The 12,969-nt window shown below is 37.8% G+C and overlaps 3 protein-coding genes across 3 annotated transcripts; 1 reads left to right on the forward strand and 2 right to left on the reverse strand.

Annotated features, from left to right (window-relative positions):
• Positions 1-328: 328 nt before the first annotated feature.
• LOC110851235 (polymerase delta-interacting protein 2) lies at positions 329-3,431 on the forward strand. The gene is made up of 10 exons (XM_022098928.2): positions 329-785; positions 859-1,023; positions 1,242-1,417; positions 1,490-1,637; positions 1,714-1,736; positions 2,017-2,138; positions 2,213-2,311; positions 2,382-2,488; positions 2,557-2,633; positions 2,698-3,431. Exons 1-10 carry the CDS (start codon positions 619-621, stop codon positions 2,721-2,723), a joined length of 1,110 nt encoding a protein of 369 aa, XP_021954620.1. The 5' UTR covers positions 329-618; the 3' UTR covers positions 2,724-3,431.
• A 7-nt stretch (positions 3,432-3,438) lies between these two features.
• LOC110851236 lies at positions 3,439-4,981 on the reverse strand. Its single transcript, XM_022098929.2, has 6 exons — positions 4,730-4,981; positions 4,523-4,621; positions 4,288-4,457; positions 3,963-4,194; positions 3,671-3,874; positions 3,439-3,606 (listed from the first exon to the last, which is right to left on the reverse strand). Exons 1-6 carry the CDS (start codon positions 4,832-4,834, stop codon positions 3,562-3,564), a joined length of 855 nt encoding a protein of 284 aa, XP_021954621.1. The 5' UTR covers positions 4,835-4,981; the 3' UTR covers positions 3,439-3,561.
• A 4,953-nt stretch (positions 4,982-9,934) lies between these two features.
• LOC110851098 (ATP-dependent DNA helicase PIF1) lies at positions 9,935-11,839 on the reverse strand. Its single transcript, XM_035852761.1, has 2 exons — positions 11,051-11,839; positions 9,935-10,978 (listed from the first exon to the last, which is right to left on the reverse strand). The coding sequence occupies exons 1-2, from the start codon at positions 11,837-11,839 to the stop codon at positions 9,935-9,937; spliced, it is 1,833 nt and encodes a 610-aa protein (XP_035708654.1).
• Between the last annotated feature and the right edge of the window lie 1,130 nt (positions 11,840-12,969).

A 12,969-nucleotide genomic window follows, 5' to 3' on the forward strand; every position in this document is an offset into this window, starting at 1 on the left:
AAGTAGATATAGGTACATATACTGATACATATGTAAAAGTTGTGTTCATGCAGTTACGTACATTTACCATTGTCTCATCATCTTAACGTCACCATTTAATGGCCGGTTACATGACATCATGACAAGGTCGAGCCGATTGGAAAGCAATCCAAGTGTTTGATTAAACTTATTTTTGGGGTTATCTTGTACTATTTAAACTTTGATACTGCAGAAATGCATGTTGCAGAAGACGAGATTTTTTGTCTCAACATGGGCTTACTCACTCGAAAAATGTCATCTGATTTACATTAAAACTCTCTGAAACTCGATCAGTAGTACATAAGTACATATCCATGCGAAAATGCTAGTAAGTAGAGAAACAAATAACAAACAAACGAGATTTGCAACATTTTTGAGTTTGAAACCTTAGCCAATTTTAGTCAACTTACTGCGTCGTCGAATTTGGCATGAGGCATTGCAGGTTGTGGTTTTTAGTTGAGTGAGTGACAGAAAATCTTGGTTGGCTCCTCGTCGGCCACGAAATTCAAGCCAATCTCCCCCGTGGAAATTATAATTAGAGTTCAAATATTTATTTTGCACATATTTATTTCATAAAGTCTGTTTGTCCTCAACACAAAAATGGGTGTGTCACTGATGAACAGTCTCCGCGTTTTCTTGACCCAGAGTTCTCAAAAAATTGGTGTTGTCAGCAGTGCGGGTGTGATAAGCTTGCTGGGTCATCAGTATCAAGGTGCTACTATAAGTCCTGTGGGGATTTATCACGTCCCGAGACGTACTGTCACGAGGTGAGTCTTTTAGGTTGTCGTAATTACAAATTAAGACAATTAGAAGTAACGATTCTCCCTGATTCTTGTCCAGGTTGGCTGAGGTAGGAAAATTGGAGATACCTCGACTGGATGCTAGCTATGATGTAGGGCAAATTTTTCTGCATCGGGTTTTCGGCTACCGTGGAGTCATATTGTTCCCGTGGGTGGCGAAAGTGTACGACCGTGATCAAGCCATATCGACAAAGGCCAAGGACAAGTGAGGCATAAAGAGACTGCCGGATTGAGACTAGGATTCGGGATTAATTAATTCTTCATGTCAATCTTTAATTCCTAGTTTTAAAATTTTAATCCTAAATCCCTAATTCTTAATCTCAATCCCAAGATTTTGAAATTTAATCCTTAATCCCGATATCGTTATGGCCGATATGCAAATGACATCATTTCATGGAAATGTATTATTTTCATGTTTTTTAGAAGTGTTGAAGGTGGTCAAGAAATGGACGAGCCGACCGTGTTTAGTCATATCGGTAGAGAAGTGAAATCTAAATCGCAAAACTACTACCAGGTCCTTATAGACTCTCGAGATTGTCCCTATATTCGTGCACAGACGGAAGCGGTAACGTTTCTGGGTAATCAGGAGAATAGCCGAAGTGAGGAAATGTCGCCAACTATTTATAATAATTGTATTTTTATTAAGAATCCAATTCATTATTCTCCTGTAGGTTTGTACGCTATTCCTGGGTTGGATTATGTTTCTCATGATGACATAATTCCCTATGCATCAACCGAAAAGAATCCAATGAATCACGAATTATTTGATAAGTTTCTGCAGTATAATCCGGAAGGAGATCCGCCTTACTGGAAACCAAGGTATGATAACAACTAATTCAGTTATATAACGGTGTTTAACTTGTCAACTGGTACATTCATTCTGGTTGTGGAATAGAGAGACTTTGAAAGCCTGGCAAGGTTAGTATGATTTTATTGTATATTATTGAATATAACGAATAATGAATAATTGTGATCAAGCTACGTTGACAATTCTCATCTACATACATCTGAACTACTTTCAAACCTTCCCCCCCCCCCCAAAAAAAAATGCGGCAGTGAAAATATATTTCTTTATAAGCTCGTTGATTATGCCCAGTGACTTCATATCAAAGTGTTAATGCAGTACGATGAGAAGAGTCGGCGTCGTAGTCACCCGGGTTAATAATTATTGTCATTACTACGATGTTTAATTTTTTAGAAAAGAATCATCCGTGGCTGGAACTCTCGGATGTTCACAAAGAGACTACGGAGAACGTCAGGGTCACTGTCGTACCATTTTATATGGGTTGCCGAGAGTCTCATAACAACAATGTGTACTGGGTATGTTATTTTTTGTTATTCCAGAACTCTAACTTGATTAAGAAGTAATTAGTTATGATATGTTTTTGGGTTAGTGGAGGTATTGCATTCGAGTGGAGAATGTAGGAGAACTCAATACACAGCTTAGAGAACGACATTGGCGAATTTTTAGCTTATCAGGAACTTTAGAAACGGTACCGGCACAATTTTTTTTACAAAAAACAGAGATGTTTAACTAACCGAATTCCTATTGCGATAACTCAGGTTCGTGGAAGAGGGGTGGTTGGACAAGAACCAATTCTCACTAAAGCTAGTCCAGCATTTCAATATTCTTCCCATGTGTCCCTGCAAGCGCCTTCTGGACACATGTGGTATTTAAGGTTTAGTTAATTTTTACTTGTGATACGTTTGCTAAAGTTAGACCATGAACATTTCCCAGGGGTACCTTCCGAATGGAGAGAGAGGACGGATGTACTTTTGACTGTCGGATTCCACCATTTTCATTAGAATCCAAAGGTATGACAATGCTGCACATATGAAGAAACTCTCACTCAACGGACTTTTTTTTATCTTATCATAGGTGCTGATGAAGGGAAGGTTGATTAAGTTATTACGAAGTTATTACAAACAGAACACTAGCAGCTCACTTTTAAACGTGCATAATTAATATAGAATTGTGTCATCGATAAAATTTCCATGACTCTAAATCTCTTCGATTATCAGTAATTTTTGTATGTAGCTCAGTCCAGCGAATTTTCTATTTTGCAAATGTCTATGGTGTGGTTAGCTTTTAGTACAATTGGACGACTGACAACGAGAAAATTTTAATTTTATAATGATAAAGTATTTCGCCTGAAATTCTATCACGATACTACATTATATAAATCTTTGTGCACAACCTAAACTATGTATAATAACATAATGAGGTTTGGATATATTAAGTCAATGTAATTGTAATCATAAATTGGAACAAAATTTGTTTGATTCGGTTAAGTTGTTGCTTTGGTTTACTTGTTAATTAGAGATCTCAAATTGTTATCCCTTTTATGCTGCTGGTGCTAAGCTTAAAAGTATTAATTTTGTTTATGCTTAAATATTAGAATCCACATGATTTACTCTCCCAATTGATTTTTTCATATCTGGTGCTGTGTTTTGTTAATTTTCTAAATTCCCCATAAAATTTGAAATCTTAGTATTAAATGCGGTGTCTTCTTATATTACTTGCTAGCAAGTACATTTTACTATACATATTCAAGTCGTCATTAGGCATTATCTGAGATTATCGCAACCCTAATAATAAAGATCCTAACGACATGTCAGCTATCTTACAAGAATTTTTTATTACATTGCTTATAGCAGTTTTCAGACTTTTAAAGATCACAGGAATAATGAACACATGGTAGTGGTAGCACGCAACGATGTTTTGAATATATATTTGAATATATCAATCAACGCCGACGGGTTCATCATTGACCAGAGTCGGAATGAACTGTAAAGCAGAAAAAATAGTTTGTATCCGCCCAAATCAAATTTACTACGTATTTATAACTTACCAAAAACTCTACAAAAGAGTCAGATTGCGTTAAAAGAAACGACAAACTCAAAACCCCTTCCCTATTCATCTTAAGAATGAATTTGTCCACAATTTGCATTGCCCTGAAAGCATACTTGAGCGAGGCCAATCGATAACTGGCAGCGCTTTCAACTTGTCCACATTCGAAATATTCAATTACGCTGCTGGTGGATGAAAAGGTAGCCTAGTGACAAGTGAAAATTGAACGGGTAATTAGCCCCGTCTCATCCTAATGTACTTATAATAAATAGTTTGATGCAAAATTGACTCACGAGTACGCTCCCAGTCGAGGTATGCCCCGAAAATAAAATATCCTTTGGACCAGCCAGAATTTCAATATTTACCGTCTCCATTCCCACCCGATCGATTTCTTGTATGACTTCATAAAATCCAGCACCATTCAATCCTATCTTGCAGTCCACTGGATCTATCTCTATTTCCATTAAGTCTTCAACGTCTTCAGTTTTCAGCCTTATTTCAGTCTGAATTCCGTTCTCATCCAGCCTGCATACATATGCACAGTACGACCAGAATAAAATCATGCCACATTTGTTTACAAATGTACAACTAAATTTCTATAAACCATTTTTAACTTACAAAATTTCAAACGGGGATCCGTATTTTGCATACTTCAACTTGATCGACGTGTTTGCCAAGTTCATGGACATATCTATCCCTTTTCCGTCACTACAAAATATCTTCAAAAACTCTAGCAATTCTTTCAGAGGAATTCTAAAAGCAGCCTCATCAACCGTCAGCTCAAACTCCTATGAACACATTTGAGAATCCATTTTAAAAATCTACCTAAAGATAATTATGAAATCCTTCTTACCTGGAACACTTGTTTGTGCATCAGGACGTAAGCCTGGACATTTTTACCTTCCTCCACCGTAAACTTCATACCGTTATCGGAAATGAAAACGTTGACTCGCTACAAACAAAAAATGGTTACTAATTCATTATTAACCAAATCTTGTATCTCTTATTATTAATTAATTAAGATCTTATATTCAATTACAAGTTGTAATTTGCAACTCACATCAGTAAACGCGACCGATTTCAACAAGGTTGCAATTGTTCCCACACTATCCAATTTTGCCTGAAAAATGAAGTCCTCGTTGGTCAGAGATCCTGCAGAAGCCATGTTTCAATATATCAATTTTGAATTTATCAGATAATACTCGAGGTAAAAATTGTCAAAAATGTGAATTAGAATTTGGAGAATGAAATGAACGCCGGTGTCCGCGCTGCTGTAGGTTTGGTTTGATCTCAAACGACGATTTGGGGTGTTGACAGACAGAGAAAGTCACTCTGCGTTCATGAAAATGCCCAAAAACTGCATCCCGATTCGCATTTTGACTGAATAAAATCAATTGAAACGTCTTAATTTTTTGATGCCGTTGCAAATGAATCCATTGAAAAAACTCTTTGCATATGTCACCGTTTTATCATAATAAATCCAAGAAAAATTTAATAATTTACAAAAAACGACTCATCAGTATGTGTCATGTAAGAGAGTTAATTCTACCAAGTTTCATCGGTTTGGGTAATTAAATTCCTATATATGCTATTTTTAGTTACGTTTATTTTTGTTTTCTATACGTCTAATGTCAGGCTAATCGGTGTGTATGTGAAAAGGGGTGGGGCTTACGATTAGTCTACATAAATGCATGGTCATGCAAATGGAAATTCATATAGTTGGCTCATGGATTGTCAGTGTAAACATTTTGTGTTCAGAGGTTCAGAGTGAATATTTATGACAGTTTTGTATGTACGTGAAATTTACTGTTTACAATGTATTTAAAGGGTATATTATTCTTTCACTTCAGTAGTTTTGTGATTTAAAGTTCTAGTGTAAAACGCATGCATACAAAATTTGATACACCTGTGGTAAATATTCAGTCAAAAATTTCTATGCATATTCACACATGCCAGTCTGATGCTATTTTAGGCTCTTTTGTAACATTGCATTCTTCCTCCTCAGACTGATCGCGATTAAGATTTCAAACCCCAAAATTTAAACTTTATCGACTGTACTTACAGATGCTCATATTGCAAGATATCCTTTATTGAACGAACCCTTTCACCTGCGGCCGAATCTCTAAATCGAAGGGTTTTAATCCCATCAAAGTCTATTGTTCTAAGAAACTGGATTATTTTTATGTCGTAGTTATTACTCTTATCATGTCACATGTCATGCTCGTTTTGTTAAATGCATTTCATGCGACTCGATCAATAAGGTCACATGCACCACCACTGTGGATGGACAAGACACATGTCAAGAAAATTTTTAGTACTCTACAATTATAGTTTCATATTGTATTGCACGCAATAGAAAAGGTGTAATTGATTTTTTGCTAAAGTATTTAAGGTTTGAGCGAATACGCATTTATAAACACTTTCTCCACAACACAAACGTCTGAAAAGTTTGCGAGTGTGTCGAACCGTCTTGCTTGGTGCAGTATAATCTTAAGAAAACACTCAAGACAATAAATTGCAAGGGTAATTTACCCTTAAATATTTCCATTCAAAGTTTTTGAAACCTTCACTAAAATGAAAACTCATTAACTCCGGTCAACTCATCGTTTTTCGTTTTCTAAGGTTAAATCTTCTTTTTAATATGCGTACAAGTGGAGAAAGCTGGTGAGGTGAGATATAATTTTGACTTTCAAGAATATTTAAATAATTCATTCCTAGCAATAACATTAGTGTCAGAATTTTGTGTCTGTCTAATTAATAGTCGAGTATTCTTTACTTTTTAAGATTTTATAAATGCTCAACCATACGGGAGATTTCCTGATTACTCTTCCTGTGACTGAGATGGACAACGAATCTAATACTCCGACTATGCAATATTTCCCAATGCTGAAGAACTATCTGGCTGATCTTAGTCACCAATTTTCTGCAGCTATTCAGTCCTCCGACCACTGTGACACTAATTATCATGTGATGGAGAGTACAGCGTCTCAAAATACCGAGCTAGAAAGAACGTCAACACAGTCTGCGTCAATTATGGCAACTGCTCAAGACTATATAAATTATTATCTGACACCGACAACGCAAAATCATAAAAACGACGATGAGAAATTCGACTGCTGCTCATGTCTGCAATTTTTCGGATGCTGGAGCAAAGGTGTAAACGATCAAGATGAAGTGAGCAGCACGGTCACCTTTCCCCAGTTCGAAAGCACTACTGCGATGCAAATTGAGAGTGAAAGAAGTTCCAGAAAATCTTGGCTTGCCAGAATGAAGAATAAATTTTTTCCAAGTACACTTCCTGTCATTTCATCTATGGAAATGGAAGACGTGCCTTGTGAAAGTATTACCGATCTGCTAATGGTGCATCCCGTGGAACAGTCAGGTGGAGAAAGTGGCGAACCTCCCACCGTCGTCGTCACTTTTACTCCACCAGATACCGACGCTCCAGAAGAGATTAATTAAAATCAATGCCAATAGTAATCAAAATCAATGTCAATAGATAACAGAAAAATATTCATGCATTCCTTCAATTAAATTACTGACAATAAATGAACATTGTGACATTAGTTACTTAATTCACAGCACCCGAGGTGAGGTAACCACTCATGGAACTAAATTAAACTAGTAATACTCCTTTACGTCTTGATATTACATTAATTGTAGCTGCCAATTACATACTTTTGTCTGCCGGTAACTACTTATCAATTTTAATAACCAGGTTGTTGTCGTTCTAAGTTATTTATCTATTCTTTGTAAAATCTGGATATTTAATAAATCTTTACGTTACAGCAATTTCAATAGAACGTGCATCATTAATGGTAATAAAAACCCAAGCATATTTTTTTTCTAACTATAATTCACAAATACAGTTTACAAATTGAATATTTAAACGATCAGATAATACGTGTATGAAGATCAGTTATTATTAAAGGAAAAAATTTAAGTCATCCATAAAGACCTTGCCTCAAATTCCCCAACGAAAAATATACTGAACTCCAAACTACAACCTATTAATTGAAGTGTGTCAATTACATCAACTAATTGTGCTACGTTCAACTTCTTCCATGTTCACCCACATTTTGCCATCAAAACCCCACTAAGATCACACACCAAACATATTTCGGTGTGAACTGTGAATCAAATGAAATGAGGATTTCCTCTCGCTTATTTAATCAAGGAGTCTCACTTGTCTCACTTTATAATAACTCGCACTGTGGATAGAGCATCATTTGTTCCAATAAAATAAAATGTACAATGAAAATGAAAATGAAGTCCCTCATTCAGCCTCACTCGACATAATCACCTTTTACAAGAGGCAGTCGAATGATAGATTTCTATTGTCGAATTAAAACACGGATCATCAAACAATACATTAGTTTCGGGTTGATGAGTCCGGTCCATGTTTCCGGTCGCAATAGGTTTTAATGCACGGTGTGAAATTGCACGACATGACGAGTACATACATTCAATAGATGAAATCTTCAACAATATGAACCCCGTCAGTGTACAATTAACAAACAACAACAGGTGTATTTTTGGAAGTGTAGCATCCGTAAATTCCAGAATCCTGTACAATACAAATTTATCCACTATCTGTGAATACAAAAACCAACTACATAATACTTGTAATGTGTTCAGTCAGTAGAGCGTGGATTTCATGTACAGGCAGATTTATGTACACCACGCAATTGCTCCAACCATATGGAAAGCTTTTATGTAGAGTCGCATGGTAGGGAGTGAAGTCGTCTCAAGTGGTACGTTGCATATGCCATCGTCTCAATTTACAATCACGAATAATGGCCTCATCTGGCTCAACGTGGTTTCAATGTGCATTCTGAAATTCCTTAAATTCATCATGTCACTGTGCTATGAAATGAAACGAGTATGTTAAATTCCTTCAATCTTGTCAACTTGAACCTGACCTTTTCCACGTTCTGGTTTCCTCCTCGTATACATATTTCTTACTTGTATATTTCTACGAAGATGGTGCAAGAATTTATGAAACTAAAATAAAACTCCGCATAAAATGAAAATCATTTTCTACACAAAAAACTCGAGTGCAATTTTTTCTATAGCTTTAAAAATAGGTTTCATTATCAATTACAACCATTGAATGCATATCCCTTACGTAGCCACTAAACAAGATAATTCCTGAGTGATGTGCAACATTTTGAAGTTTTATTTTCAGAAATCCAGTCAGAGCCCTCCTTCCTTTCTTTCCATTTTTCCAATTATTTTGAAAGGTTGAATTACCACTTATTACATTTCCTCCACCCAGTGATAGAGTTTCTCTCAAATTGGATGAGATGTACCCCAGGTGCATAAATCAATCCCTCCTGCCACTTATTTGGCCGGTAAGAAAAATCCGTATGAGACACCCAACTACTCGAAAGTCTTATTGTGCTTTCATTCCTTGTTTACTTGAATTTCATTTCTACTATCTCTTTCTTCTTCTCTTCATGACTCATCGTCATCTCACCCGCTATGAAACTCCCCCGACATCATCGTAAGCGTAAAGGTATGTCGTACTTACTTGTACTAATATTAGGGGAAAAAATTAAACGAAATGAGAACCATATTTGCGTCGACACGTACATATAAGTTGGGTGGTAAAACCACTGAAAACTCTATTTTTTCATGGTGGGATGTGTAATCTTTGCAATGTATATAAAAAGAGAGAAAAAGTAATAAACAAGCCGTTGCATTCTTTACTCAAATCTAATATTTCGACGAAAAAAATAGGGCCAACTAACCGAAATTCACTGCTCTTTTGAATTTATATATATTTGTCGAGATTGAGAAACACGTACTTTTAACAGAATTCTTAGAAAGTAATTAAGAACTGGAAGATTATTTAGGATAGGTTTAGACTGGATTTGTGACTTAATTAATTGACTAAGAAGAATCATACCATTACATATACACCACATTTATAATTTACCAGTCAGTTGGCCCTATTTTTTTCGTCGAAATATTAGATTTGAGTAAAGAATGCAACGGCTTGTTTATTACTTTTTCTCTCTTTTTATATACATTGCAAAGATTACACATCCCACCATGAAAAAATAGAGTTTTCAGTGGTTTTACCACCCAACTTATTTGATACTTTTCACCATTAAATTTTAGGCAACAGTATTATGTACATAAATACATACATCGTTCCGCATAAAGAAAAAAAACGACGCAGCTTTGAAAGATCAATGTTTATTCACACAAAGGAAATGTAAAAAAAAACATGACAAAATGTATACATATTTCTTCATAGCTACAAACCGCGGAGCCGGGTCATCTCTGCAATTAGCTTGTCCGGTGGCTTGACCTTCAATTTGTTGTCGTCCATATCCATAATAGCAACTCCCTCAAGCATTCGAACACGACTAAGAGCAACATAGGCCTGCCCATGCGCGAAGATCTCTGCCCCCAAGTAGATGACAGCTTTATCGATGGTGATTCCTTGTACCTTATGTACCGTTACCGCCCAGCACAGGACAATCGGTAACATACATCGCTGAATTTCCTCCTTTCCCTTCCCGGTGTAGACAACATTTGATGGTTTCAGGTCGAAGATGCCATCCGGGGTTCCTGCGATGTGCCAATCATCAAACTTCACTACGATGCTTGATGGTAGATCTCCTTGGTGATGTTGGTCCCTAGCCAGTTCGTCCCATTTGAAATCGACAACAGTGCCCATTGAGCCATTTACCAGATATCGGTTCGTCTGTGAGTTTCTGATAACCATAATTCTAGACCCAACTGCCAGCTCAATGGACGGTTGGAAACCACCACACTTGTTGGTATCACGATGACTGTAAGCTAACGGAGCTCGCGATCCAGCTTTTGTTCCAGAGAAAAATGTGTCTCTAGCTTTTATCTTGTAGACCCGGGTATTGGGATCATTTCTTAGAAACCTGGTCTTAAGTCGATTATAGGCCGCTGCTTGATTTCTTGTTGGGAAAATTCTAAGAGCATCTTTAAAATTGTGTTTCATATCTGCACTAGAAGTTTCCTCATTGAATTCCCTCATACGGAGATTGTGGAGATCGGCGGTAGTGATATTTCCTTCGCGTAGATTGTTGCAGATATGAAGAAGGGGATCCTGTCCTTGTCTCATGTTCACCGTAAGTTCACGGAAAGCAAATTGCTGCCAAAGATGTTCCTCTGCTCCTAATTGACGAGGCTGATCGTAAATGCAGTGTCCGTTAACAGGTTCCAGTTGAAAGAGATCCCCTACCACTATCACGTTCCTTCCCCCAAATGGGTCGGCGTTGTCAAAACATTCCCCCAGACGCCTGCTTACTTGCCGAAATACCTATAAGGAACGAAATTATTGTAAGAAGGTGATTGGTAATTTGACTTAAATGCTACTTATTAAGACTCTCACTTCATAAGATATCATGGAAACCTCGTCCATAATTATCCAGTCCACTTCCCGAAACTTATCCCGCATTCTTTGAAGCATTTGAGCACCAAGTGGAGCATATCGCGGAACCGAACCTGATTCCACAGCGAGATGAAAACTGCCATGAAGTGTTTGTCCATTTATGTTGAGAGCAGCGACACCAGTTGGCGCTGCTAGAACCAAACCGGCAATTCCTGGACCTTCTTCCTTTGAACGAATAAGGTTTGACAGTAGCGAGATGAGGAAGGATTTTCCTGTTCCACCCGCACCAGAAATGAAGAGCTGGAGTTGTCCTCGACTAGGATTGGAGATATGTTGGTCAACCATGTCGTAGATTGATTTTTGGTCTCCATTCATTTTGGACCTCTCTATGGCGAAATTATGTTCATCTAAAAGAGGAATACTATATTCCTCATGAGCTGGAAGGACGTTGCTGGCATTATAGATATCGGGCAGTTGTGCAAAATCATCTTCGTCGTCCACCGGAGCATCATCTTCAGCTTCACGAGAATCTGCAATCCGGAGAGCTGCGGCTTCCAAAGCTTGTTCCATGTCAGGTCGGATAAGTGGAAAGTTCTGATTTGTCCTCATGTTAGCCTTGTGTCTTTCGTACGATTCCTCAACAGATTCACCATCAGCCATGAAATTCTCTTGTTCGAAAGGGACATAAAGTAGTAAATGGCTGTAAATAAAATTAGCCGCATCCGAATCGCTGTGAAAAGGGGGGCTTTTGACTACGGCAAACTTGTCTCTTTCTCTCCACATTCCCATTCTTCTGTCTTTTAGGTAGAATGGTCGTGGTCTCGTAGAAGTAGAACGTGTTTGTTGATCTGGATCTTCACCCTCGTCAAGGTCGTCGTCTGGATGCTGGAAATTTCGGACAGGCTGATACTTTGAAGCGAACTCGAAAAGAGATATGCTGGCCAGGTCGTCAGGACGGTTACAATACTTATCGATGATGTTGCTGCAAAAGAAAAATAAGTTGGTTAACTATTTAATTTTAGTCAATGTTAAAACTTGTTTTAAAAATATACCTAGCAAACTGAACTTCTTCTCGTTCCAAGTAAACATTTTTCTTTAACAGCCGTATACGATCCCCAGGAAGGTATGTGGGGATGAAGACAAACCCACGTGAACTGTGTCGCATAGGTAGATGCACCATTCGATAAGCAGCTTCTTGTGACCCAACTGTTCGGCGACTCAATAAAAGACGAGCCACCTAGAAACAAAAGATCAAAATCATTTTTAAGATGCCGATGTACTTGCACATTAATTATTTTCAGTGCAATTGGGTGATAATTATTAATTACCTTTTGCATTTGCGCGCGGATGTGTTGACGGCTGTCTCGTAATGTTTGAAGGGTGTGGCGAATATCATCACGGAGGGTTTCAGGCTCATTCTTTCCGATATATTTTGCAATATATAGTGCCACTGCTGCAACACCAGTTACGACTTGGATGTCCATGTTGCAACGAAGGAGATTCAAAAGTTTAGGGTGATAATTGTTTACCCTCTCTTCCCCTTTTCGTCGACGTAAGAGAACGCCGTGCCCTTTGCTACATTCTTCAGAGACTAGTGTCGTTTCGGCCACTAATTCACGAGGGAACCCAAATCGACACTCGGAACCTTTTTTGAAGCATGTTGGTGTATCCTTATGCCATTGATACCGACGTACGACATCTTCCATCCCACTTCCGTCCAGCCTGCAGGACACGTTGCGGTCCAAAAATCGTGTGGTCGGTCGTGAGTAACTTAATTAGTTCTTGAGTCCTGAGGTTGAAGTGACGAGCAGCGGCAACCGGATTGGAATTTAATAGCTCGCGGCGTGTGTCAAATGGAAGATCTTGTATATTATCAGGGGGTTGATCATTTCTCGCATGAGATGCCTTCCACATGGCAT

The sequence above is a fragment of the Folsomia candida genome, unplaced genomic scaffold (assembly GCF_002217175.1).
Source record: "Folsomia candida strain VU population unplaced genomic scaffold, ASM221717v1 Fcan01_Sc006, whole genome shotgun sequence".
NCBI classification, from domain to species: Eukaryota; Metazoa; Arthropoda; class Collembola; order Entomobryomorpha; family Isotomidae; genus Folsomia; species Folsomia candida.

Excerpts from the sequence above, each read along its gene's own strand:
- LOC110851098 (XM_035852761.1), bottom strand. The coding sequence starts at position 11,839 with ATGGGAATGTGGAGAGAAAGAGACAAGTTTGCCGTAGTCAAAAGCCCC. Across the intron at positions 10,979-11,050 it reads TTTCCATGATATCTTATGAA|GTATTTCGGCAAGTAAGCAG; the intron begins GTGAGAGTCTTA and ends CGTTCCTTATAG.
- LOC110851235 (XM_022098928.2), top strand. The coding sequence starts at position 619 with ATGGGTGTGTCACTGATGAACAGTCTCCGCGTTTTCTTGACCCAGAGT. Across the intron at positions 1,737-2,016 it reads GACTTTGAAAGCCTGGCAAG|AAAAGAATCATCCGTGGCTG; the intron begins GTTAGTATGATT and ends TTAATTTTTTAG. Across the intron at positions 2,312-2,381 it reads TATCAGGAACTTTAGAAACG|GTTCGTGGAAGAGGGGTGGT; the intron begins GTACCGGCACAA and ends GCGATAACTCAG.
- LOC110851236 (XM_022098929.2), bottom strand. The coding sequence starts at position 4,834 with ATGGCTTCTGCAGGATCTCTGACCAACGAGGACTTCATTTTTCAGGCA. Across the intron at positions 4,622-4,729 it reads AATCGGTCGCGTTTACTGAT|CGAGTCAACGTTTTCATTTC; the intron begins GTGAGTTGCAAA and ends TTTTGTTTGTAG. Across the intron at positions 4,195-4,287 it reads GGATCCCCGTTTGAAATTTT|GCTGGATGAGAACGGAATTC; the intron begins GTAAGTTAAAAA and ends ATATGTATGCAG.